The 26,255-nt window shown below is 37.7% G+C and overlaps 1 protein-coding gene across 4 annotated transcripts; it reads left to right on the top strand.

Annotated features, from left to right (window-relative positions):
- The first annotated feature begins 17 nt into the window (after positions 1 to 17).
- On the top strand, positions 18 to 25,548 carry LOC115624706 (protein jim lovell). Of its 4 annotated transcripts, XM_030519527.1 has the most exons (7): positions 265 to 296; positions 419 to 586; positions 2,100 to 2,286; positions 3,437 to 3,760; positions 6,632 to 7,543; positions 24,465 to 24,517; positions 24,593 to 25,548. In XM_030519527.1, the coding sequence occupies exons 3-7, from the start codon at positions 2,167 to 2,169 to the stop codon at positions 25,011 to 25,013; spliced, it is 1,830 nt and encodes a 609-aa protein (XP_030375387.1). In that variant the 5' UTR covers positions 265 to 296; positions 419 to 586; positions 2,100 to 2,166; the 3' UTR covers positions 25,014 to 25,548. The 4 variants fall into 4 exon arrangements, with proteins under 4 accessions (XP_030375388.1, XP_030375385.1, XP_030375384.1 ...); XM_030519528.1 differs by lacking the exons at positions 265 to 296; positions 419 to 586 and adding an exon at positions 18 to 38; XM_030519525.1 differs by lacking the exon at positions 419 to 586 and having other exon boundaries at positions 19 to 296.
- Positions 25,549 to 26,255: the final 707 nt, after the last annotated feature.

The following is a 26,255-nucleotide window of genomic DNA, read 5'->3' as shown; positions in this document are numbered from 1 at the left end:
GATTTTTTCATTTAGATGCGAGCAAACGGGTAACAAAGGTGCACGGAAATCACGCGTAATGAAAACGCCCGTGTTGAAGTTCTTTAAATTTTTAGAGGAAATTTTCAAGTAAATTATTTATAAATAGATAAACAAAAACAAAAGTTAACGCTAAAAAAACGTCACTAACATAACATTGAAAACAAACTTGAGTATACTATGATAATATAAAACAATAATAAAATTCGCGAAAATTCTAAAGATGTTCACGTAAAGCAATCGGGAACAAAAAGCGTGGCTGCGCTAAAAACAAATCTGTTAGTATACGAAAATAATAATATAAATTTTCAAAAGTTGTTGCAATCTGAGCTCGCAGTGGCTTAAAGCTAAGCCCGACGGTCCTTTAATAGTCAAATCGAATTTTTATACTGTATTCCAGCGCAAAGCCCTTCGCCATTTGTGGTCTATTAATAGCACAGCTGACACCCGTTCTGGGCTGCTGGATTATTTCTGAACTTATTGGCACGTGTGGGCCCTTGCCGACGAAAACAATATACAAAATTATACTAATGTATTTGAAAATGGAATGTCGCTTGAGGAATGTCGGGTGAGGAAGACGTAACATTTGTGAGAGTGCACTTTTATGGTCATTAACATATGTACAAAAACATTAAAGAAATATACTCAAAAGGTTTTCCCTTAATCCAGTTGCGCCAATCTTGGAATCGATCTGGAATCAAATGAGTGATTATGTGATTATTACGTATCAAAGCATTCCGATGACTTTGATGATGAAATTTTTGTTTTGAGGACTCAAACAACAAATTTTAGACTAACGAACATCGGGAGATGCTCTTGCTCGTGCTCTTCGCCATTCTTATTGGCGACAGATTTTTAAAAATAACAATCAAGCAATCAGAGCCAACGCTCTGAAGAACTTATTTCGGAAAATCAAATAACATCCGAAAATATCAAAGAGTTACAGTAGGACAGGCGAAGGCAAGGCACTTAGACTTTGTATGAACGAGCGCCAAAACAACAGCACTGCCTCTAATAGAAAAACACATGGATGTGATTCTATCGTGCAAATAATGGAATGAAGAAAATTCCGTCGTGAGGCAGACAAAAACAGCAGCTACACGTTGGGTACCAGGCGACCGACGACTTGTCACTCTGGGAGACCTCCAATGGGTTGCATCTTAAATTTTCACACAATTTCTTTGCATGCTAATGGTATAAAAATAAACGCGCGAACAAAATTAAGGGGCGTTTACCAAATATACAGCCGTGTGTACCCACATACGTGTGTATATGCATGCATAGTTCACTTGCCAAAACAATGGAAACCCAGAAACCCAGCTACGAGCTAATAACAACAACAACTACAAAACTGCAATTGTTTTACAGGCGCTCAAGCAGAGCAAGCCAGCTAGCCAGGCAGGCACTGGTATGCAACAAAATTTATTTCTTTTAAAAAAGTTTTATTTAATTGCATCCACAGGCAACAATATACTTGACAAGGTTTCTCTTCCAATTTGTCGTGAAGAAGCTGGTTTGTTTAAGTGTGCGTAACACATATGTCTGTATATATTTTAGAATTTCACTCCCTCACTTATTTTATGCAATTCAAATTATAGAAGTTACCTTGAGACATTTATTTTAAACTGCTCTTTGAATTCGTCAGCAAAGTTAACCGCAGGAAAACATACATTTTATTTTTTATATGTATTGTATGTATTAGTAATGATCCAATCGTTAAAAGGCGCATCTTCTCTCATAATAATGACATGACGAAATTAAAATCCAATTTCGCCTGCGTAGCCAACTCAGCATACCACGCGAATGAATAATAATAGTCCAAGTGCACTGCCAAATAATACGAAGAGAAAATTGTCGCTCTTAACAAGCGCGACTCTTAAAAGAAACAAGTGTGTGCCAAGCTTTCTGAATAAATAAACAAAAGTTCGGCAGATCATCGAAATGAAAACAAACTCATTATGAACATAAAATATTTTAGCATGTGCGGCAAGACGTTTGTGGTTACCGGCACGCGACACTTCTCTTTTCCGGGCTAAATGAAATGCTTTTTAAATACATACATATATACGTGTAACTTGCAGCCTTCACACAGGTCTCTAAAGATTATTAAGAAAACTACTAAAATAGACATATTAAAAGCAATCAATTATGGAACATGTGAATATAAGAAACGCGGCACAAACTAATCACCTGCCACACCCTCAACTAGAGGAACAACTACAAAATGAGAACCAACAGCAGTTCTGCTTGCGTTGGCACAATCATCAGGTAATTGCAATTAAACCGAGCTGATTGTGTAAGATTTTATAATATAATGATCTTGATACTGTGAGTGTAAGGGTTGGTAATACCAAGTCAGAAACATCCGCCCGTACTTTATTTGTTCTCACAGGATCTATTCTTTAAAAAAAATATGAATATGAATGAACAGCAGCAAGAACAAGAGCTAATGCAACAAAATGATAATCAAAATCAAATCAAACAAATAGAAAAGCTAAAGTCGGGTTTTCCGACTTTGAAATACTCTGTAGATAAGTATAGAATAATCATAATAGCTAAAAAAAAAAGTATATGCAGTGCAAAACAGAAGTGCAGTGCAAAGCAGAAGTGCAGTGCAAAGCAGAAGTGCAATGCAAAGCAGTACAAAAAGCAACAACTACAACAGCTGCAGGCAGTGCTTGGCCTGAGATTACATATATGGCTATAACTTCCTGTTTAATCGGCCTATTATAATGAAACTTGGCACACGGAGTTGTAATTCCTTACTGGGCAGATTTGCTGATTTCAATGAAAAAATGCAAGACATACAGGAGTTATGGAAAATCAGTGATTGCGGAGGAGAGGGGGGAGGAAGGGAAATTCTAAAATACACATTTTTATCATATTCACATAAGGTATCTTGGACTAAAACTTTGTATCCCTAGGTCTTATAGACTCCGAGATATAGGTGATTATACGAACGGCAAATCAGGAAAACCCCCATAGGGGGGAAGTGGGGGGTCAAAAAAATAAAATAAACTTGCACAGCGTATATACATAAGGCATCTTTGTGCAAAATTTGGTGTCTCTAGCTCTTATAGTCTCAGATCTAGGTGTTCATACGGACAGACGGACGGACAAACAGACAGACAGTCATAGATCGACTCGTCATGCTGATCAAGAATATATATACACGCCTCCTTCTGCCTGTTACATTTTCAGCTCGCGCAAACCTAATATACTCTTGTACATTTCATGTACAGAGTATAATAATCTTCCCCGAAAGTGACTCTTCATAATATATATATATATATATTTGAAACGCTGACTGGGCTATCTAAGGCTGGGGACAAATTTAGCCAGCTTGCTTGGAGACATATTTTTATTTAGCCTGACCCATTTGGCAGCTGAGAAATATAGTATACTTATTATTTTCCAGACGAGCCTGCTGAGCACGCTGCCCATGTTGCTGGATCAGTCGCATCTGACCGATGTGACCATTTCTGCAGAAGGCCGAATGTTGCGCGCTCATAGAGTTATACTCAGCGCCTGCAGCACTTTTTTCATGGATATTTTTCGCGCGTTGGATGCCAGTAGCCATCCAGTCATCATTATACCGGGAGCCAACTTCAACGCCATCGTTGCACTGCTCTCGTTCATGTACTCAGGAGAAGTAAATGTCTATGAGGAACAGATACCTATGCTGTTGAGTCTGGCCGAAACGCTAGGCATTAAGGGCCTGGCCGATGTTCAAAACAATAACGTAAGTGTAAACCATCGGTACCCTTCTAATACCCAATTAAAAACAAGTAAAAAAGCTAAAGTCGGGTGACTTTGAAATACTCTGTACATATGTTTAGAATAATTATAGAAATTAAGAAAATTAAAAATAAAAATGTTGATCGATTTTACCTCTCTCGGTATTCGAACTCACGTAAAGGAAAAATATAACAAACTTGGTGTCACTAGGTCTTGTAGTTTCTGAGATCCAGGTGTTCATACGGACAGATAGTTTAATTCATTAAATTAAATATAAACAAGAAAGGAATGCTAAAGTCGAGTAGGCTCAACTCTTAAATACCCTGTACCTACCACAAAATAGGAAAATGTGAAAAAATTTTAATTAATTTAAAAACATTATATTAATTAAATTAAATACAAATTATTTAATACATATATGTATATATTCCAAGAATTACAGGAGTTATGAAAAACATGAACTGTGGGGGAGCGGGTGAGGGAGATGTATAAGAAAAAACAAGAAAGGAATGCTAAAGTCGAGCAGGCTCAACTCTTAAATACCCTGTACCACCCCACAAAAAAGTAATTAAATTAATTAATTAATTTAATTTAATTAATTAACTAAATTAATTTAATTAATTAACTAAATTAAATATAAAATATTCCATGCATGCATACATACATTTAAATCAGAATCGTGCCTTATGCGTGTTTGTGTACTTGTACATATGTATGTATGTATGTGTGCATTGGGTCTGGTTATATGGCTATAACTTTCTTTTCGATCTTTCTATCATAATGAAACTTGGTATACGGATATATAATCATTAACCTAATGTGACTACCAAATTTTAGTTCAAAATTCCAAAAATTACGGGAGTTATAGAAAATCGTTAATAGGGGGGAGTGGGGGGGTGGATCAGAAAAAATGAACAAACTCGTCCTTTCTCGGGCTCAGGAGAATCTGTAGTTTGGTTATTCTAGCTCTTATACTTTCGGAGATCCTTGCGTTCATACAGACAGACGGACAAACAGACGGACATGGCTATATCGACTCGGCTTGTCATGCTGATCAAGAATATATATACTTTGTGGGGTCTACCAAGCCTTCTTCTGTGTGCTCCATGTTCACTCGCACAAAACTAATATACCCTTGTACCCTTTGGGTACAGGGTATAAAAACAAACTCACCCTTCCTCGGACTTAGGAGAATCTGGATACCAAGTTTGGTTATTCTTGCTCGTGTACTTGCTGAGATCCTTGCGTTCATACAGGCGGACAGACGGACATGGTTATATCGACTCGACTTGTCATCCTGATCAATAATATATATACATGTATACTTTGTGGGGTCTGCCACGCCTCCTTCTGTATGTTACATACATTCGCACAAAACCTTTTTACCCTTTGGGTACAGGCTATACATATTCATTTCAATTTACATCAATATTGTGTCTATGCGTGTTTGCGTACTTGTACATACATATGTATGTGTGCATTACATAATTAAGTCAAAGCAGCAACAAATACAGCTGCGTGCTTTGTTTGGGCAGAGAACATATTTATGGCTATAACTTTCTTCATAAGAGACATATCGTAATGAAACGCGGCACACGGACACACAATCACTAACTGGATGTGACAAACAAATTTGAATTCGAAATTCCAAGAAATGGGTGGGTTAGAGAAAATCGCGAATAGAGGGGTGGTGTGGGGGGGGGGGGGGGGGGCGGGGAGGTGTCTCGTAAGAAATAAACAAACTCGCCCTTTCTCGGACTTCGGAGAATGTACATACTAGGTTTGGTTATACTAGCTCTTAAACTTTCTGAGATCCTTGCGTTCATACAGACGGACATGGCTATATCGACTCGTCTTGTCCTCCTGATCAAGAATATATAATTTGTGGGGTCTGCCAAGCCTCCTTCTGTGTGTTACATGTACACTTGCACAAAATTAATATACCCTTTTACCCTTTGGGTACAGGGTTTAAAAAGAAGTACAAGGACTGATGCATTTTTAAAGATTATAGGCATAATAGACGAAAAGTGATAAACATATATCCACATGTGCTCGCCACTGTATGTCAAAACAGCAAAAGCTGCGGGCAGAGCTTTGGCTGATTTTATATTTATGGCGATAACTTTAAAATTTGCATATCACGATGAAACGATATACGAAGGGTGTACTTTGCGACCTGCTGTACGTTACAACAAGAGAGAACGCTACCGTCGAGCAAGCCCGACAGTGAAATACCCTGTACCCAGGTAAACTTCTGTCACTGAGTTATATGCGCCCATAGCAGCTGCAAAAAGAGGAAGAAGAAGAGCGAACTTGTTGCTGCAGTTTGGTGGGGTTGTACTGGCGAGAATTTGGTTTGCTAATAACTTTTCTTAGAATTGATCGAATTGAATAAATAAACAACAGTAGACAATTATATATAAATTATGTGTGCAAAGGTAGGTAGGTTTAGGTAGCATTTGAAATGTGGACGCTATTGACGAAATTCTGTAGCGTGGGAAGGGGGGGAAAATTAAAAAAATAAAATAAACTCGTCCTTACTCGGACCTAGGAGAATCTGGATGCCAACTTTGATTATTCTAGCTTTTATAGTTTCTGAGATCCTCGCGTTCATCCAGAGGGACAGACGGACAGGCGGACGGACATGTCTAGATCGATTTCTCTCGTCATGCTGATTCAGAATATATATACTTTATGGGGTCGGAGATGCTTCCTTCTGCATGTTACATACTTTGCACAATAATAATATACCCTTTTTACCCTAGGGGTACAGGGTATAAATATGTACACATAAGATTAAATTTAAGATTACATTTGCAATGATATAAAATTTAAAGTCCAATAAGAAAAATATACTTTGTTGTCATTATTTTAGATACCTAAGCAAACGAAAGACAATTCAGTTGATACGATGCACTTCGAGAAGGCAGCAGACTTAGAGACCCCTAGCAGGCAACCCACGCCTGTAGCGCCCACTTCCCAACTAAGTAGCCCGTGTTCATTTCTAGGGAATAAACTTACCGGATGCACACCGTTGGAGAACCTTTTTCTTAAGTCCCTACAACTCTATCCTAACCTTCTGCCTCAACCGTTGAACTTCTCGCAAACGGCGTTAGACAGAACAAATGAATTACTGACAAAATATCAGCAACAGTGCCAACTATACCAAGAGTCTCAGAATGAGGATTTATATACTGCGAAGCGCCTTAAGACAGTGCCGTCTTGCAATGCAACTGAGAGGTCGAGCCCCCTCCAAGCTCCACAACAACTACAACAGAAGGATGTTAAACGCATAGACAAGATTGTCGAGAGTCTACGAGGGATAAATAACAATATTAGTAACAGTAACAGCATCACCAGCCAGTCACCCAACGAATCTACGCCCAATTTGGCTAGCTCCCCAATTACAATGGCCCAGTCGCACTTTTCTCTGCAACAGCCGGTCAAATCCTCATCGACTTTCACTTCCACAAATGCAAAGCACCATTATACGAAACCACTCAGTTACAACGTAAATACGTCATCAATGGCAAACCATCACAACAATCATTCACCCTATATATCGCCCGAGGATCAAGCAAAGCTGCAGCAGCACATAGAACAATATGCCGCTTGTCAACGAGAAGCAGTGGCTGCAGCAGCAGCCGCCGCCTCATGCAGCATGGTCAGCGCTAAGTCGGAGCCGAATTTGCTGTCGTTAACGGAAAAGTTATCAGTCCCTGTTACATCAACAAAGGCGCCATCGAACTCAAAGATGTATGCCACCTGCTTTATATGCCACAAACAGGTACGTAAGGTAGATTTATACTGGACTGTTGTCCCCTGTTTGAACAGAAACAGACTGAGTGACAGATATTTAGATTTGTAGATGTGATTTCTGGTATGCGGGCTATCACCCACTATTTGGACCAAAGTTTGTTTGAAAAATCATCAGTTTTCCACCGATCAACTTCAAACTTCAACTTGGTTTGTGATCTATAAAAGAATACGAAAAAGCTTCTCACTCGGTTTTTTGAAATTTGTCTTGGAGACTGAATTATTGGGGTTTTAATATTTATTCACTATTTTTCAAATGAAAAGTTTGTGTTATTAATGTTGTCCGATCGATTTCAAATTTTGTATCCGTAATCAACATAACTATGTATATTCGAAATATAGAAATATGTATGTTTTGCTGTTTTACTTGCCACACCACAGAGATGGGCAAATTCGGTGCTTTTTATTGTTCGTGGCACATGGCTGCACTGCGTGGACACGAGTGCCGTGTTTCCAATTTCGTGAGTGTTCGTGTTGACACAATAAAGCACGAAAAGACACGAACGTGAAAATGCAATGAAACCTAATATAATTAAAAGTTAGGAAATACGTTATGTTATGTAATTGTTAATATGTTAATATGTTATGTACATATATGTATGTATTTTATTGTTAAAACAACAAAGGAATGCTAAAGTCGAGCAGACTCAACTCTTAAATACCAGTACCACCCCACAAAAAAAATTTATTAAAGAAATTTAATTAATTAATTAAATTAAATATAAAATACAAAATAAAATTCCATACATTCATTTACATATACATCAGAATCGTGTCTATGCAAATGCAACAAATACACCTGCGGACACAGCTTGGGCTTGGTTATATGGCTATAACTTTCTTTCTAATCAACCTATCATAATGAACTTGGTATACAGATATATAATCACTAACTGGAGACTACCAAATTTTAGTTCAAAATTCTAAGAATTACGGGAGTTACAGAAAATCGTGAATAGGGGGGAGTGGGGGTGAGTCAGAAAAAATGAACAAACTCGTCCTCGGGCTCAGGTAAATCTGGATACCAAGTTTGGTTATTCTAGTTCTTATACTTTCCTTATACTTATATATACTTATATACTGAGATCCTTGCGTTCATACAGACAGACGAACGAACAGACAGACGGACATGACTATATCGACTCTGCTTGTCATCCTGATCAAGAATATATATACTTTGTGGGGTCTTCCACGCCTCCTTCTATGTGTTACATGTACACTCGCACAAAACTAATATACCCTTTTACCCTTTGGGTACAGGGTATAATAATTACGAATTGTTGACTTTTGAACACTATCCCATCCCTGGTCTACATAATGGAGGGCATCTACTTAGCTTTCATAAATTAAATTATGGATTTGCCACAGTTTACAGCGATCAGTTGTTGTTTAACCAATATACGTCTAATTGATCTAAAGGTTGCATTACAGCCGTTGTATTTGTTGGAATAAAGCAAAATTTAATATTTGTACAGCTTTCAACATTAACGTGGCTTGTTGCATTGTCAATAAAGAGCAATGTTTTCCTATTTTGCTTTTTCACTTCACCATCGAGATGAGTGATTATTCGTTGCTAAAGCCCACTAGTCATCCATGCTTTTTTATTGGCATGATATGGCAGGTTGGTTTTTTTTTTTTTTTTTTTGGGGGGGGGGGGGTGGTGTAATTCTAAAAAAATAAAATAAACTCGTCCTTTCTCTCGTCATGCTGATTCAGAATATATATACTTTATGGGGTCGGAGATGCTTCCTTCTGCATGTTACATACATACACAAACCTAATATACTCTTTTTATCCTAGGTACAGGGTATAATAATTTTAACTTTGCTTATCAACATAAAAATGTATACACCTAGCCCTCCCTTAACGCTAACTCTTTTAATGCTAGCTCCGATTGCAAAATTGCTACCTTTTCTCTTTTAACGTGGTGGAATACCTCGTTCTAACGCGATTGACAAAATCGATTTTTTTATTTTGTCGATTATTGCATGAGTATCTTTGGGTATAGTATGTATCACCACACATGAGATGTGTGTGTAAAAAGGGAAGTTCCACTTTCTACACCATCAGAGTAAGAATGAGTGCATACTCATAAATAGTTGCTAAGGTGAGCAAAACATTATTTCTTCAGACGCGCACATAGAAAGACTTAAGAGCCACTAAACAGTCGAAAATTACAGATTTTGTTGCCACGCAAGGGGAGCCACCATATAAATGTTAATTACTAAAGCTGCTATAAATGCCACTAAATTAATTTCCATTTTATTTTAATATATATGTGTTATTTTTTTACTTTTGAAAACTTTTGCCATTTGAATAACACGACGCTTTCAAGGAACGTAACCCTCGCGTTAAGCGAGGGCTAGGTGTATATTCTTAATCAGGGTGACAAGCCGAGTCGATATAGCCATGTCCGTCTGTCCGTCCGTCTGTATGAGCGCAAGGATCTCAGAAGATACAAGAGCTAGAATAACCAAACTCTGTATCCAGATTCCCATAAGCCCTAGGCAGATCGAGTTTGTGTTTTTTTTTCTGATACCAAAAAAGGTCATGCGCAGAACAAAACAATATGTACACATTTCTATTCTCACAGAAATAAAAGACACTAGATAATTTTAAAATCAATTTCATAGATGGCGCAGCTAACTTTGATAATATTCATAGGAAATTGCAAAAAATATTATCAACAATTCTAAAAGAGGCTTCTATTGAAACTAATGGCGTCAAACTCAAATTGTTACTATAAAATGCATATTAATTGATTTAATTAAGTGTTTTGATAACTAGCTTAATTAACTAATTCTTGGCTAATATTGGATTAGCCAAAGTGGTGACCCCGACAATTTAAAAAGTTTTGACCAGCGTCAATTTGGCATTGAATGAACAACACTCGTTATAACTTACGATCGCTCACGAGACGCAAATTAATTTTTATGGAGAACGAGCACAGCTACGAAAATGAAAGAGGATTATAAAATTCAAATACGCGATCTCCAGCATCAACACATTCATCAAGCTAGTAACTACAACGAAACTCGTGCATTTAAGGGACGCACTAACATACAATTGCCAAAATTCACGCGCAACTACCCAAACCTATGGTTTGCTCAAGTTGGGAGACTGTTTCGGTTGCATGATATACACCATGATGTTGACAAATTTGACCTTGTAATAGTGCAACTGGAAGAAGATATAATCTTGGATTTTTAAGAGTTGGTTACAAATCCCCAAATACACAACAAATTTGATACTCTTAAAACAAGCCTAATACTTAAGGATGCAGAGTCGCCAGCATCGAAGTTACGCCGTTTACTGCATGGGGGCGAAACGTCAGGCTTAATGCCTACTGAAATCCTGGCCCATATGCGTCGTCTGGCTCCAGGGCCAGAAAATGAACAGCTAATTCATTCCTTATTTCTTGCAGAAATGCCGCAATCAATTCGTCCGGTGCTTACGGTTTGGCAAGAGACAGATCTGAGTAAACTGGCGCAAATAGCTGATTCTATATTGGAAGCTGGAGGATCTTCGCAAATATTTTTCGTAGGAGCCCAGCAGACGTCGATTATTAAGCCGTGTGAGCCGTGTGTAAAGAGCTAACCCTAAATATCCGCAAACTTAATGAGAAATTCGAGGATTTGCAAAGCCAAGTAAAACGCTCACAAACAGCAAGCCATTCTCGGGCTCACGCAGTTCTACAAACCAGAATCAACAGGCAGACTCGCATTGTTTTTATCATGGAAAATTCGGCGATATGGCACGAAAGTGCTTGCCAAGCTGCTCGCGTTATCAATCATTTCAAGCGTTAAACTTGTAGAGCTGTCGTCAAACACGCTGGAGGACGATAGCAAATTAAGTTCCAGCGTCGCAGACGACTCTCCTGTTCCAAGAAAGGAGAGCCGCTTACACATTAATGATCTCAACACATATTCGTTTTTTAATCGACTCTGGATCCGTGGTCTGTGATACCACGCACAGTGGTTAAACAAAAAACTCGTCAGAATAATATGGTACTTTACGCTGCAAACCAAACATTAATTAACACCTACGGGAACTATATATATGAAATAGACATAGGACTACGTCGTAAATTCAGCTGGTCGTTTATTATAGCTGACGTGGAGACGTGTAGACTACCGAAAGCTTAATGCAATTATGGTACCAGATCGATATCCAATTGCTCATATACATGATTTTGCAGAGCAGCTATTTGGGGAAACAATTTTTACGACATTGGACCTGGTCAAGGCGTATTATCAAATACCTATGGCTGAATGTGATGTGAAAAAGACAGCAATTTCTACATCATTTGGACTCATCGAATTTCTTTTCATGCCTTTTGGGCTAAAAAATGCAACTCAAACGTTCCAGAGATTTATGGACAGTATATTTCGAGGCCTTGATTTTGTATTCTGTTATATTGATGATATTCTAATAACATCTACAAGTGCAGACGAGCCAACATGGGTTGTGCATCAATGATAGCAGGTGTCAAATTGCTCAAGAAGAAATTCGATTTTTGAGCTATGTGATTAATAAAGAGGGCATAAAGCCACCCACAGATCGCATAGATGTCATTACAAACTACACACAACCGTCAACAATAAGCGAACTTGGACGTTTTCTGGGAATTATAAATTATTACAGGCGTTGTTTGCCAAACTGCTCTCACATACTAGCACCGCAGTATTATGGCCGCAACTTTGTTATCGTTTCCTTCCCCCAAGGCTGAGCTTGCATTGGTATGCAACGCCTCGGATGTTGCGATTGGTGCAGCGCTTGAGCAGAAGGTAAATGGTTCTTGGGACACTTTGCGATTTTTCTCAAAAAAATTTAAAAATGCCGAAAAAATTACAGCACTTACGACCGCGAGCTTTTTGCTATTTACGAAGCGGTTAAGCACTTCAAGCATTTATTGAACGCTCGCATTTTCGTTATTAAAACCGACCATAAGCCGCTCATTTATGCCTTCAGTCAACGTCTGGAAAAGGCATCGCCTAGGCAGATACGTCACCTTAATTACATATCGCAGTTTTCAACAACAAATGTATATGTTAAAGGCAGAGAGAATTGTGTAGCAGACGCATTTTCAAGATTGTGCGAAATAACAGTGCCAAGCACCATAAGTTTGGACGACATAGAAAAAGTCCAGGCAACAGACACGGAGTTACAAGAGCTGCTTGGAGGTGAAACATCACTCAATCTTCAGTCCCAAAAACTCGAAAACGATATCGCTGTTTACTGCGATACGTCTTTTGGAATCTTGCGCGTATGCATTCCACAAAGCCTTCGGCCCAAAATTTTTGCATCACTCCACGGCTTGTCTCCCGTTGGCCAGAAGCAATACCATTATGTGATATGACTGCTGAAACAGTTGCAGACGCCTTCTCCGAAAACTATCACAACTGATCAGGGCTCACAGTTTGAATCAGCTCTGTTCAAGAATCTCGCCGCTTTTGTTGGAGCTCAGCACATTCATACAACAGCGTACCATCCCCAATCCAATGGTCTCATAGAGCGATGGCACATATCCTTTAAGGCAGCTCTTAAGTGCAACGTTGGTACTCCTTGGACTGAACTCTTGCCAACCGTGCTTTTGGGGTTACGCATTTGTTTTAAGGAAGATTTGCAATCCTCAGCAGCAGAAATGTTGTATGGTACCAATCTACGTCTTCCCAACGAATTTTTTATGATATCGACACTGCAGCAGATCCGCAAGCATTTATCACAAAGTTCCGAACACACGTACGTCAGATACGCCCCACTCCAACTGCACATCATATGAAGCAAAAGATGTTTCGTTTAAAAGGTATGGAGGATTGTTCGAACGTGTTTATAAGAACAGATGCAGTCAAGGAACCTCTGGAAGCCCCATATACTGGTCCGTACGAAATTACAGACCGTGTAAGCGATCGTGTTTTTCTGGTAAGAGTAGAGTAGCAAGGATGTAGCCGTTTCCGTCGACCGGTTAAAACAGCCTTTTTGGTTAGAGATAATAAAGCACTGGAGGAGGAGGCTATGCGAACGACAAATAAGCCTCTTCAAACATATGAAAGAAATCGCCGAGTCCTTCCTAGGAAATCGTGACATGGTCACTTGGGGGGGAGTACTATGGCAGATCTGGCAGCCCACTGGTGGAAAAAAACGATGATGATTATCAACGATTGTAAAAGAGGCTTCGATTGAAACTAATGGCGTCAAGCGCACATTGTTACTATAAAATGCATATTAATTGATTTAGTTACATAAGTGTTTTGATAACTAGCTTAATTAACAAATTCTTGGCTAATATTGGATAAGCCAAAAGGCTGTTAACGTAATTATTTTCATACGAAATCAACTCTTAATGCTGCCAAAAGGTAATTTCATTCAGCTATAGTATCTTGTCGATGCAGCTAAGTATCGAGGCAGCTAAGCTTATTATACTGTACATACGTACACTGCCATGCACTTGAATAGGGACAAGATTTTCTAGCATTTGTATTGTGTTTTTCTATTTTGGGGAAAGGGCTGGCTTTAGATGCTTTGGTGTTTCAATTAGAATGCAGCAGGAGGGAACTGTTAAAATTTACAGTTAGCTTTTAATGATTAACAGTTATGAATTATCACTATTTTGCTTTTGACTATGCCAAAAACACACCATTTTTGCCATGCACTTAAATAGGGACAAAAACTTTAACATTCTATATGTTGCAAGCTAATTAAAAAATGACCTTACAGTTTTTTTTATTATATTAATATTGGCTTTATTAATAATGTGTGTAACCGCCTTTATTGGAAATAACCTCGTAGATTCGGTGAGGAAGGGAATCATATAAGGACTTTATATAGTCTAATGAAATTTCGCTCCAGGCGCTTTCTATGGCTTCTGTTAATGATTGGACGTCTGCAAACTGTCTTCCAGACGCGTACACTTTACGTGTAAGCCATCCCCATACATTCTCAATTACATTGAGATCAGGAGAGTAAGGGGGCCACTCCAATAAGGACACGTTCTGCTTGCTTATCCAGTTTTTGACTACACGTGCGGTATGAACCGGGGCATTATCATGCTGGAAAATCCAAGATATAGGCTCAAAAATGTTGCCAAAGTAAGGAAATGCCTCCTCAAGCAAGCTTTTGTATGAAGTAGCGTTTAGCTTGATGATACAAATTTGAGCTCGCTTGTCCCGTAATATGAAATTGCGCCCCATACCATAATACCCCCCTTCACGGCTATGGTGACGAGCCAGGTAGTGTTCCTCCTTACGTATATCATGGAAATAGAAGTTGAAACCATCAGGTCCATCTAAATTGAATCGTTTTTCATCAGAAAAAAGCACTCGATGCCACTCCTTATTCCATGTCATATGATTTCGGGCAAAGAGCTGACGCATGTCTTTACGTGGCTTTGTCAGAGGTGGTTTTTTTTTTTAGTCTTAATCTTTTAAGGTGTTTTGCTTTCCGTATAACACGTCTCACTGTTTCAACACTTGCATTTATTCCCAAGTTTAGGCGAATTGCAGATGCGGAGCAATGTGAGTTTGACGCTTCCCGAAGAACGCGTCGTTCGTCTGAAGATGTAAGTGCCTTTAATGTGCGTCCTTTCATATTTTTCCCGTACATCAATGGGTTTTTGAGAAAATTTCCAACAACAGACTTGCTTTTGTTAATTTTTTCGGCAATTTGTCGTATATTCATGTCACACCCTAAATGCTAATATTTTGCCCTTTTCTTCAGAAGTGAGTGTTTGACCACGGCCCATTTTGGTTTGTTTTTAATCAAAATATATGTATTTTAATAAAATACAACCTTCTGTGTTCATAGTTGCACACACACTAAAGTTATCTTCTTTGTCCCTATTCAAGTGCATGGCAAAAACTGTGTGTTTTTAGCATAGTCAAAAGCAAAACAGTGATAGTCCATAACGGTTAATTATTAAAAGCTAACTGTAAATTTGTACAGTTCCCTGATGCTGCATTCTAAGTGAAACACCAAAGCATTTGAAGGCAGCCCTTTGCCAAAAAGAGAAAAACACAATACAAATGCTACAAAATCTTGTCCCTATTCAAGTGCATGGCAGTGTATGTATGTATGTATACGCATATGAGGATAGATAGCGCCTCCATCCAAAAATAGAATGTACATATCAGCGTTGCCAGACGTCGTGATTTTGGCGCGACGTCCCGATTTTTAAATCAAAATTAAATGTCCAGGCTCAGTCTGGCTTTTCGGGAATAATTCGACCATGCATGCAGCGTGCTGAGGAATTTCGGACGGGTTGCACTTATAAATGAGGACTGTATGTATGTCGTTGTTAAATTTTACAGTGTTTAATTCTAGGAACTACTAGGCCTCAATGTCACAATCTATGTATATATTTATGCATATGTATGTACATATATATTTATGTATTTTATGTAGATACATGTTTGTGTATGTATACTTGTATGTACACTGCCATGCACTTGAATAGGGACAAGATTTTCTAGCATTTGTATTGTGTTTTTCTATTTTGGGGAAAGGGCTGGCTTTAGATGCTTTGGTGTTTCAATTAGAATGCAGCAGGAGGGAACTGTTAAAATTTACAGTTAGCTTTTAATGATTAACAGTTATGAATTATCACTATTTTGCTTTTGACTATGCCAAAAACACACCATTTTTGCCATGCACTTAAATAGGGACAAAAACTTTAACATTCTATATGTTGCAAGCTAATTAAAAAATGACCTTACAGTTTTTTTTATTATATTAATATTGGCTTTATTAATAATGTGTGTAACCGCCTTTATTGGAAATAACCTCGTAGATTCGGTGAGGAAGGGAATCATATAAGGACTTTATATAGTCTAATGAAATTTCGCTCCAGGCGCTTTCTATGGCTTCTGTTAATGATTGGACGTCTGCAAACTGTCTTCCAGACGCGTACACTTTACGTGTAAGCCATCCCCATACATTCTCAATTACATTGAGATCAGGAGAGTAAGGGGGCCACTCCAATAAGGACACGTTCTGCTTGCTTATCCAGTTTTTGACTACACGTGCGGTATGAACCGGGGCATTATCATGCTGGAAAATCCAAGATATAGGCTCAAAAATGTTGCCAAAGTAAGGAAATGCCTCCTCAAGCAAGCTTTTGTATGAAGTAGCGTTTAGCTTGATGATACAAATTTGAGCTCGCTTGTCCCGTAATATGAAATTGCGCCCCATACCATAATACCCCCTTCACGGCTATGGTGACGAGCCAGGTAGTGTTCCTCCTTACGTATATCATGGAAATAGAAGTTGAAACCATCAGGTCCATCTAAATTGAATCGTTTTTCATCAGAAAAAAGCACTCGATGCCACTCCTTATTCCATGTCATATGATTTCGGGCAAAGAGCTGACGCATGTCTTTACGTGGCTTTGTCAGAGGTGGTTTTTTTTTTTAGTCTTAATCTTTTAAGGTGTTTTGCTTTCCGTATAACACGTCTCACTGTTTCAACACTTGCATTTATTCCCAAGTTTAGGCGAATTGCAGATGCGGAGCAATGTGAGTTTGACGCTTCCCGAAGAACGCGTCGTTCGTCTGAAGATGTAAGTGCCTTTAATGTGCGTCCTTTCATATTTTTCCCGTACATCAATGGGTTTTTGAGAAAATTTCCAACAACAGACTTGCTTTTGTTAATTTTTTCGGCAATTTGTCGTATATTCATGTCACACCCTAAATGCTAATATTTTGCCCTTTTCTTCAGAAGTGAGTGTTTGACCACGGCCCATTTTGGTTTGTTTTTAATCAAAATATATGTATTTTAATAAAATACAACCTTCTGTGTTCATAGTTGCACACACACTAAAGTTATCTTCTTTGTCCCTATTCAAGTGCATGGCAAAAACTGTGTGTTTTTAGCATAGTCAAAAGCAAAACAGTGATAGTCCATAACGGTTAATTATTAAAAGCTAACTGTAAATTTGTACAGTTCCCTGATGCTGCATTCTAAGTGAAACACCAAAGCATTTGAAGGCAGCCCTTTGCCAAAAAGAGAAAAACACAATACAAATGCTACAAAATCTTGTCCCTATTCAAGTGCATGGCAGTGTATGTATGTATGTATACGCATATGAGGATAGATAGCGCCTCCATCCAAAAATAGAATGTACATATCAGCGTTGCCAGACGTCGTGATTTTGGCGCGACGTCCCGATTTTTAAATCAAAATTAAATGTCCAGGCTCAGTCTGGCTTTTCGGGAATAATTCGACCATGCATGCAGCGTGCTGAGGAATTTCGGACGGGTTGCACTTATAAATGAGGACTGTATGTATGTCGTTGTTAAATTTTACAGTGTTTAATTCTAGGAACTACTAGGCCTCAATGTCACAATCTATGTATATATTTATGCATATGTATGTACATATATATTTATGTATTTTATGTAGATACATGTTTGTGTATGTATACTTGTATGTACACTGCCATGCACTTGAATAGGGACAAGATTTTCTAGCATTTGTATTGTGTTTTTCTATTTTGGGGAAAGGGCTGGCTTTAGATGCTTTGGTGTTTCAATTAGAATGCAGCAGGAGGGAACTGTTAAAATTTACAGTTAGCTTTTAATGATTAACAGTTATGAATTATCACTATTTTGCTTTTGACTATGCCAAAAACACACCATTTTTGCCATGCACTTAAATAGGGACAAAAACTTTAACATTCTATATGTTGCAAGCTAATTAAAAAATGACCTTACAGTTTTTTTTATTATATTAATATTGGCTTTATTAATAATGTGTGTAACCGCCTTTATTGGAAATAACCTCGTAGATTCGGTGAGGAAGGGAATCATATAAGGACTTTATATAGTCTAATGAAATTTCGCTCCAGGCGCTTTCTATGGCTTCTGTTAATGATTGGACGTCTGCAAACTGTCTTCCAGACGCGTACACTTTACGTGTAAGCCATCCCCATACATTCTCAATTACATTGAGATCAGGAGAGTAAGGGGGCCACTCCAATAAGGACACGTTCTGCTTGCTTATCCAGTTTTTGACTACACGTGCGGTATGAACCGGGGCATTATCATGCTGGAAAATCCAAGATATAGGCTCAAAAATGTTGCCAAAGTAAGGAAATGCCTCCTCAAGCAAGCTTTTGTATGAAGTAGCGTTTAGCTTGATGATACAAATTTGAGCTCGCTTGTCCCGTAATATGAAATTGCGCCCCATACCATAATACCCCCTTCACGGCTATGGTGACGAGCCAGGTAGTGTTCCTCCTTACGTATATCATGGAAATAGAAGTTGAAACCATCAGGTCCATCTAAATTGAATCGTTTTTCATCAGAAAAAAGCACTCGATGCCACTCCTTATTCCATGTCATATGATTTCGGGCAAAGAGCTGACGCATGTCTTTACGTGGCTTTGTCAGAGGTGGTTTTTTTTTTTAGTCTTAATCTTTTAAGGTGTTTTGCTTTCCGTATAACACGTCTCACTGTTTCAACACTTGCATTTATTCCCAAGTTTAGGCGAATTGCAGATGCGGAGCAATGTGAGTTTGACGCTTCCCGAAGAACGCGTCGTTCGTCTGAAGATGTAAGTGCCTTTAATGTGCGTCCTTTCATATTTTTCCCGTACATCAATGGGTTTTTGAGAAAATTTCCAACAACAGACTTGCTTTTGTTAATTTTTTCGGCAATTTGTCGTATATTCATGTCACACCCTAAATGCTAATATTTTGCCCTTTTCTTCAGAAGTGAGTGTTTGACCACGGCCCATTTTGGTTTGTTTTTAATCAAAATATATGTATTTTAATAAAATACAACCTTCTGTGTTCATAGTTGCACACACACTAAAGTTATCTTCTTTGTCCCTATTCAAGTGCATGGCAAAAACTGTGTGTTTTTAGCATAGTCAAAAGCAAAACAGTGATAGTCCATAACGGTTAATTATTAAAAGCTAACTGTAAATTTGTACAGTTCCCTGATGCTGCATTCTAAGTGAAACACCAAAGCATTTGAAGGCAGCCCTTTGCCAAAAAGAGAAAAACACAATACAAATGCTACAAAATCTTGTCCCTATTCAAGTGCATGGCAGTGTATATGAGCCCTAACCACTGGTACTGCTACGTTTTTTTCAATAGTGCAACTTTTAATGACTTATATTCCTTTTTTGGTGATTATTGTCAAAACATATTTATACTTTTTAAAAAGGTAATTGAATTACCTTTAATTTCGTATCAAAACATGCAAACGTTTCACAAACAATAATGCAAAAAATCAATTTAAACAAGATAGAACGCTACAGTCGAGCAAGCCCGACAGTAAAATAGCCTGTACTCTCCACAAAAAAAGAAAAATTAAAAAAAAAAAAATTAAAAAAAAATTAAATTATTAAAAACAAGAAAGGAATGCTAAAGTCGAGCAGGCTCAACTCTTAAATACCCTGTACCACCCCACAAAAAAGTAATTAAATTAATTAACTAAATTAATTTAATTAATTAACTAAATATTAACTAATTAACTAAATTAAATATTCCATGCATGCATACATACATTTACATTTACATCAGAATCGTGCCTTATGCGTGTTTGTGTACTTGTACATATGTATGTATGTGTGCATCGGACCTGGTTATATGGCTATAACTTTCTTTCTGATCAACCTATCATAATGCAACTTGGTATACGGATATATAATTACTAACTGGATGTGTCTACCAAATTTTAGTTTAGTTTAGTTTCCAAGAATTACGGGAGTTATAGAAAATCGGTAATAGGGGGGGGAGTGGGGGGTGGATCAGAAAAAATGAACAAACTCGTCCTTTCTCGGTCTCAGGAGAATCTGTATACCAAGTTTGGTTATTCTAGCTCTTATACTTTCGGAGATCCTTGCGTTCATACAGACAGACAGACAGACGGACAGACAGACGGACAGACGGACATGGCTATATCGACTCGGCTTGTTATGCTGATCAAGAATATATATACTTTGTGGGGTCTACCAAGCCTCCTTCTGTGTGTTCCATGTGCACTCGCACAAAACTAATATACCCATGTACCCTTTGGGTACAGGGTATACAAATTAATGAATTAATTAATTTAATTAAATTAGAATATATGTTTATGTTTAGTTTTAACAGCATACATTTACATCACGTACCTATGCGTGTTTATATGCGTGTATGTATGCAGCACAAAGTTGAACCAAAGCAGCAACAACAACAACAGCTGCGGGCAGCGCTGCCGACAGAGGCAGCGCATGAGCAGCGATTTTACTTATGGCTATAACTATCTTCAGAATTGACCTATCATGATGAAATTTGGCACACGGACACATTAGTACTAACTGGATGTACCTACCAAAATTGATTTCAAAATTCCGAGAATTACGGAAGTTATAAGAAAAAACACGAATTGCGGGGGAGTGGGGGGGTGCATCGAAAAAAAACTCAAAGTCGTACTTTCTCGGTCTTAGGAGAATATGGAAACCAAGTTTGGTTATTCTAGCTCTTATACTTTCTGAGATCCTTGCGTTCATACGGACAGACGGACGGACAAGGCTATATCGACTCGGCTTCTCATCCTGATCAAGAATATATATACTTTGTGGGGTCTGCCACGCCTCCTTCTGTGTGTTACATACATGCGCACAAAACTAGTATAGCCTTTCACCCTTTGGGTACAGGCTATAATAAGTCAACTTTCATAATACACGGAATATTTTTGACCATTATTAATTGGTACGGCAACAATATTTACTAATTAATCCTGAGTATCATCTTTTTATAGCCTGTACCCAAAGGGTGAAAGGCTATACTAGTTTTGTGCGCATGTATGTAACACACAGAAGGAGGCGTGGCAGACCCCACAAAGTATATATATTCTTGATCAGGATGAGAAGCCGAGTGGATATAGCCTTGTCCATCCGTCCGTCTGTCCGTATGAACGCAAGGATCTCAGAAAGTATAAGAGCTAGAAAAACCGAACTTGGTTTCCATATTCTCCTAAGACCGAGAAAGTACGAGTTTGAGTTTTTTTTCGATGCACCCCCCCACTCCCCCGCAATTCGTGTTTTTTATTATAACTACCGTAATTTTCAAAATTTGAAATCAATTTTGGTAGGTACATCCAGTTAGTACTAATGTGTCCGTGTGCCAAATTTCATCATGATAGGTCAATTCTGAAGAAAGTTATAGCCATAAGCAAAATCGCTGCTCATGCGCTGCCTGCAGCTCTGCCAGCAGCGCTCTCCGCAGCTGTTGTTGTTGTTGCTGCTTTGGTTCAACTTTGTGCTGCATACATACACGCATATAAACACGCATAGGTACGTGATGTAAATTTATGCTGTTAAAACTGAACATAAACATGTATTCTAATTTAATTTAATTAATTCATTCATTCATTTTTTATAATAATTTTTTTTTTTTTATACTCTGTACATGAAATGTACAAGAGTATATTAGGTTTGCGGGAGCTGAAAAATGTAACAGGCGGAAGGAGGCGTGGCAGACCCCACAAAGTATATATATTCTTGATCAGCATGACGAGACGAGTCGATCTAGCCCTGTCTGTCTGTCTGTCCGTCTGTCCGTCCGTATGAACACCTGGATCTCAGAGACTATAAGAGATAGAGACACCAAATTTTGCACAAAGATGCGTTATGTGTGTATTCTATACGAGTTTGTTTTATTTTTTTGATTTTCCCCCCCACTTCCCCCCTATGGGGGTTTTCCCGATTTTCCATTCGTATAATCGCCTATATCTCGGAGACTATAAGACCTAGGAACACCAAATTTTAGTCCCAGATGCCTTATGTGAATACGCAGAAAATGTATATTTTGGAATTCCCCTCCCTGCCCCCTCTACCCCGCAAATCGTAACTCCCGTAATTCTTGGAATTTCGAACTAAAATTTTGGAAATACCCCCAGTTGGTTATTATGTGTCCGTATGCCAAATTTCATTATGATAGACCGATTTAACAAGAAGTTATAGCCATAAATATATTTGCTGATGCAGCGCTGCTGCAGCGCTGCTCAAGCGCTGCCCGCGGCTGTTGTTGATGTTGCTGTTTGGTTGACTGCGAAAATGCTTACACAGACACGAATTGATACGCATAGGCATACATACACTCACACAGACGCAATTGCTATGTAAATGTGCAATTATACGTGAGTTCGAATACCGAGAGAGGTAAAATCGATCCAATTTTTTTTTATTTTTTTTTTTTTTTATTTTCTATAATTATTGTAAACATATGTACAGAGTATTTCAAAGTCGGGACACCCGACTTTAGCTTTTTTACTTGTTTTTTAATTTTTCCTTTTTGTGAAGAGTACAGGTTATTTTACTGTCGGGCTTGCTCGACTGTAGCGTTCTCTCTTGTTCTGCATGTACAGCTCCATAAATGAAGTAAAGTTTCCCACACCCTTGGCTAACATGCACCCTCACCATTGTGATTGCTAGAAACTTGGTTGAACGCCTAAGACAGCTGTTGTGACATGTGTCCGTATGCTTTTGTACTACTCGTTTTTGAGCATCACCGACAAACACATAAAATATGGATTCCTCGCTAAAAATAATAGAGTTCCTCTGACTTTGTATCCAGTTCTATCTTCCTCTTGTCCATAGCAGTCGTTTTTTTATTGGCAAAGCTGTGAGCAAACGTTTTTCTTTGGCCTAAAGACATCGAAATTATTTGTTATGTTCAACAGGAGCTGCAATCATATCTTAAAAAAGCCATATTAAGTTCGTTTCATTTTCTGTCGCGTCCATTCATGTTTTACTGTTTTCCCAATATTTTCATTTTGCCGCTATATCTCTCACAGTACTTCGCTGATTTTGAATTATAGTCGACAAACTTATTTTTGTCACGTGTAGTCATTTTCGAGACTCGTCCTCCGTTTGCTGTATTACTATGAATATTGTCAATCTTTCTATACCTTTGCACTTCACTTCGTACCGGAGACTTAAAAGCATACGATTTTTTCTTACTTTGCCATAGATGTTGCCCAAATTCAATTTTTCTATATTTGACCTTACTCACAAACTGGCTTACCTCGTGCCATCGCGCTCAAAAATTAGAAAACTTACAACTCAAAGGCATATGTTTTTTATATAAGGTTAGTTTTCCAATTTATGTTCAAATTACCCTTTTTTATGGCCCTATTTAAAACAAGAAAGGAATGCTAAAGTCGAGCAGGCTCAACTCTTAAATGCCCTGTACCACCCCACAAAAAAGAAATTAAATTAAATTAACAAAAAAAGAAATTAAATTAATTAATTAATTAAATTTAATTAATTTAATGAAATTAATTTAATTAATTAACTAAATTAAATATAAAATATTCCATACATGCATACATACATTTACATCAGAATCTGTTCTATTCGTGTTGGTGTACTTGTACATATGTATGTATGTGTGCATTGGGCCTGGTTATATGGCTATAACTTTCTTTCTGATCAACCTATCATAATGAAACTTGGTATACGGATATATAATCACTAACTGGATAACAGGTATTAAAAATAATATTGCCGTACCAATTAATAATAGTGAAAAATATTTCGTATATTATGAAGTTGTCTTTAAATTTAAATTGTTTTTTTGCATTCTTGTTATGTGGAACGTGTGCATGTTTTGATATGAAATTAAAGGTAATTCAATGGCCTTTTCAAAAAGTATAAATACAAGAAAATACAAAGTCGACCACACGTTCATTATTATACCGCACTCTTTCGCCTTAGAATTGAACTGAGTTGGATTTGAAGTTTTTTCATTGATCATAAGCATAAAAATTTTTTTTTAAATGCATCGTGCATTATTTAATCAACATTTTAATTTTTTTTTTATAAATCCCATTGGGAGCATATTAATGAAATGGTAGATAAGGTGGCACAGTTTAGACATTGACTTATAATCTTATATCATTTTCAGATGAGCAACCAATACAATCTTCGCGTACATCTTGAGACGCACCAGAATGTCAGGCAAGTGTGACTGCTGCAAACTAAAAGCTCTTCTTGTCGAATTAACACTTATGTATGTATATATTTTATTTAAAGATATGCTTGCAATGTGTGCTCCCACGTGTCGCGTAGCAAAGATGCCCTTCGTAAACATGTTTCGTATCGTCATCCTGGGGCGCCTTCACCATGTGAAAATGAAGCTCGTCGCAAGCGGATCACAAAGTTATCAACTGCAGCAGTAGCTCCAATTCCTACAGCCACAAGCGTCGACTTAGGAAGTGTGGCTGGGGAAGCTGGTTTTACAAGCACCAGCAATGAGGGAATTTCTACAATGGCTAAAAATCCGTATATGTTTCTTCCCAACCAGTTTCAACTGGCAGCCGCAGCAGCTGCAGTGGCCGTGGCCGACTCGAACACAACTCCTTCTATGGACTTGCCCATTTCAATAAAATGTGAAGCGGCGACAACCGCTTTCTCTAAGGAACAGGCTGGCGAGGCGGACGCATCCATTGCTTAGACGAATACCACCACAAGGACTTGTTTCTATATAATTATTATTTTTTTAAAAGTCTAAGACACACTTATCCCTCCGTGTACCGATCCTAACCTCTTAGTCCCGGCTGTGATACTTAGAGCAATTAATCGATTTCTCCACATACATATAGAAGTGTTTAATTTTTATAATTTTTTATAAAAGACCGCAAAAACGTGTAAGTGTAGTCTTAAAAAAAAAACAAACATCAAAGATCCTTTACAGTCCGCAGCTTCTTTCTTAAGTTTTCATTATGTTATGTACGTAAATGCATATATCGTCCACAAGCAAACATCTTTTTGAACTTACATACTATATATACTGTGCTGAAAACTGCGAGGCTTCAAATGAACTAAAATCCAGCAAAAACATAGAATGCTTATACCTTACACATTCTAGTAATTTAAGAAAGTTTTATAAATATTCTATGTCTTTTATACACAAAAAAAAACCCAATGACACAAGCATGCACACAAAAAGACAAGGCCAAAGCCTATAAAAATAATTTAAACATTTTAAATTAAAAATTTTAATAAATCTTAAGTTCAATAATGGGGTCTGGCACAGCTCAACGAGCTAACCTTAATCCCAAAATTAAAATCCGTTCCTGAGTAGGCACTCGGTTCGCGTTTATCTGTTGTTGATTTTTATAATCGTAAAGGTGCAAAGTGAACAAGAGAGAACACTACAGTCGAGCAAGCCCGACAGTAAAATACCCTGTACCCAATCCCACAAAAAAGAAAAACATTTTTTTTAATTCATTGTAAAGAAAATTAAATTAATTAAATTAAATAGAAATGGAGACATGTTTATGTACAGTTTCAATAGCATACATTTAAATCAGAATCGTGTCTCGGCGTGTTTATATGTGTGTATGTATGCATTACAGAAATAAGTCAAAGCAGCAACAACAATAACAGCTGCGGGCAGGGCTTGGGCGGAGATTCTATTTATGGCTATAACATTCTTCATAATTGTTGAATTGATGAATCTTGGCATACGGACATGTAATCATTAACGGAATGTAATTGCCAAATTTTAATTCCAAGAATAACGGGAGTTACGAAAAATCACTAATAGCAGGAGAGTGGAGGGGTATATCAAAATTAAAAAAAAAACAAGATAGAACGCTACAGTCGAGCAAGCCCGACAGTAAAATAGTACTCTCCACAAAAAAGAAAAATTAAAAAAAAAAAAAAATTAAATTATTAAAAAAAATGAATGAAT

Source organism: Scaptodrosophila lebanonensis, unplaced genomic scaffold, assembly GCF_003285725.1.
Source record: "Scaptodrosophila lebanonensis strain 11010-0011.00,11010-0021.00 unplaced genomic scaffold, SlebRS2 tig00000061-arrow-pilon, whole genome shotgun sequence".
NCBI lineage: Eukaryota > Metazoa > Arthropoda > Insecta > Diptera > Drosophilidae > Scaptodrosophila > Scaptodrosophila lebanonensis.
Note: the sequence above shows the minus strand (reverse complement) of the source record. Positions and strands in the feature narration are given on the sequence as shown.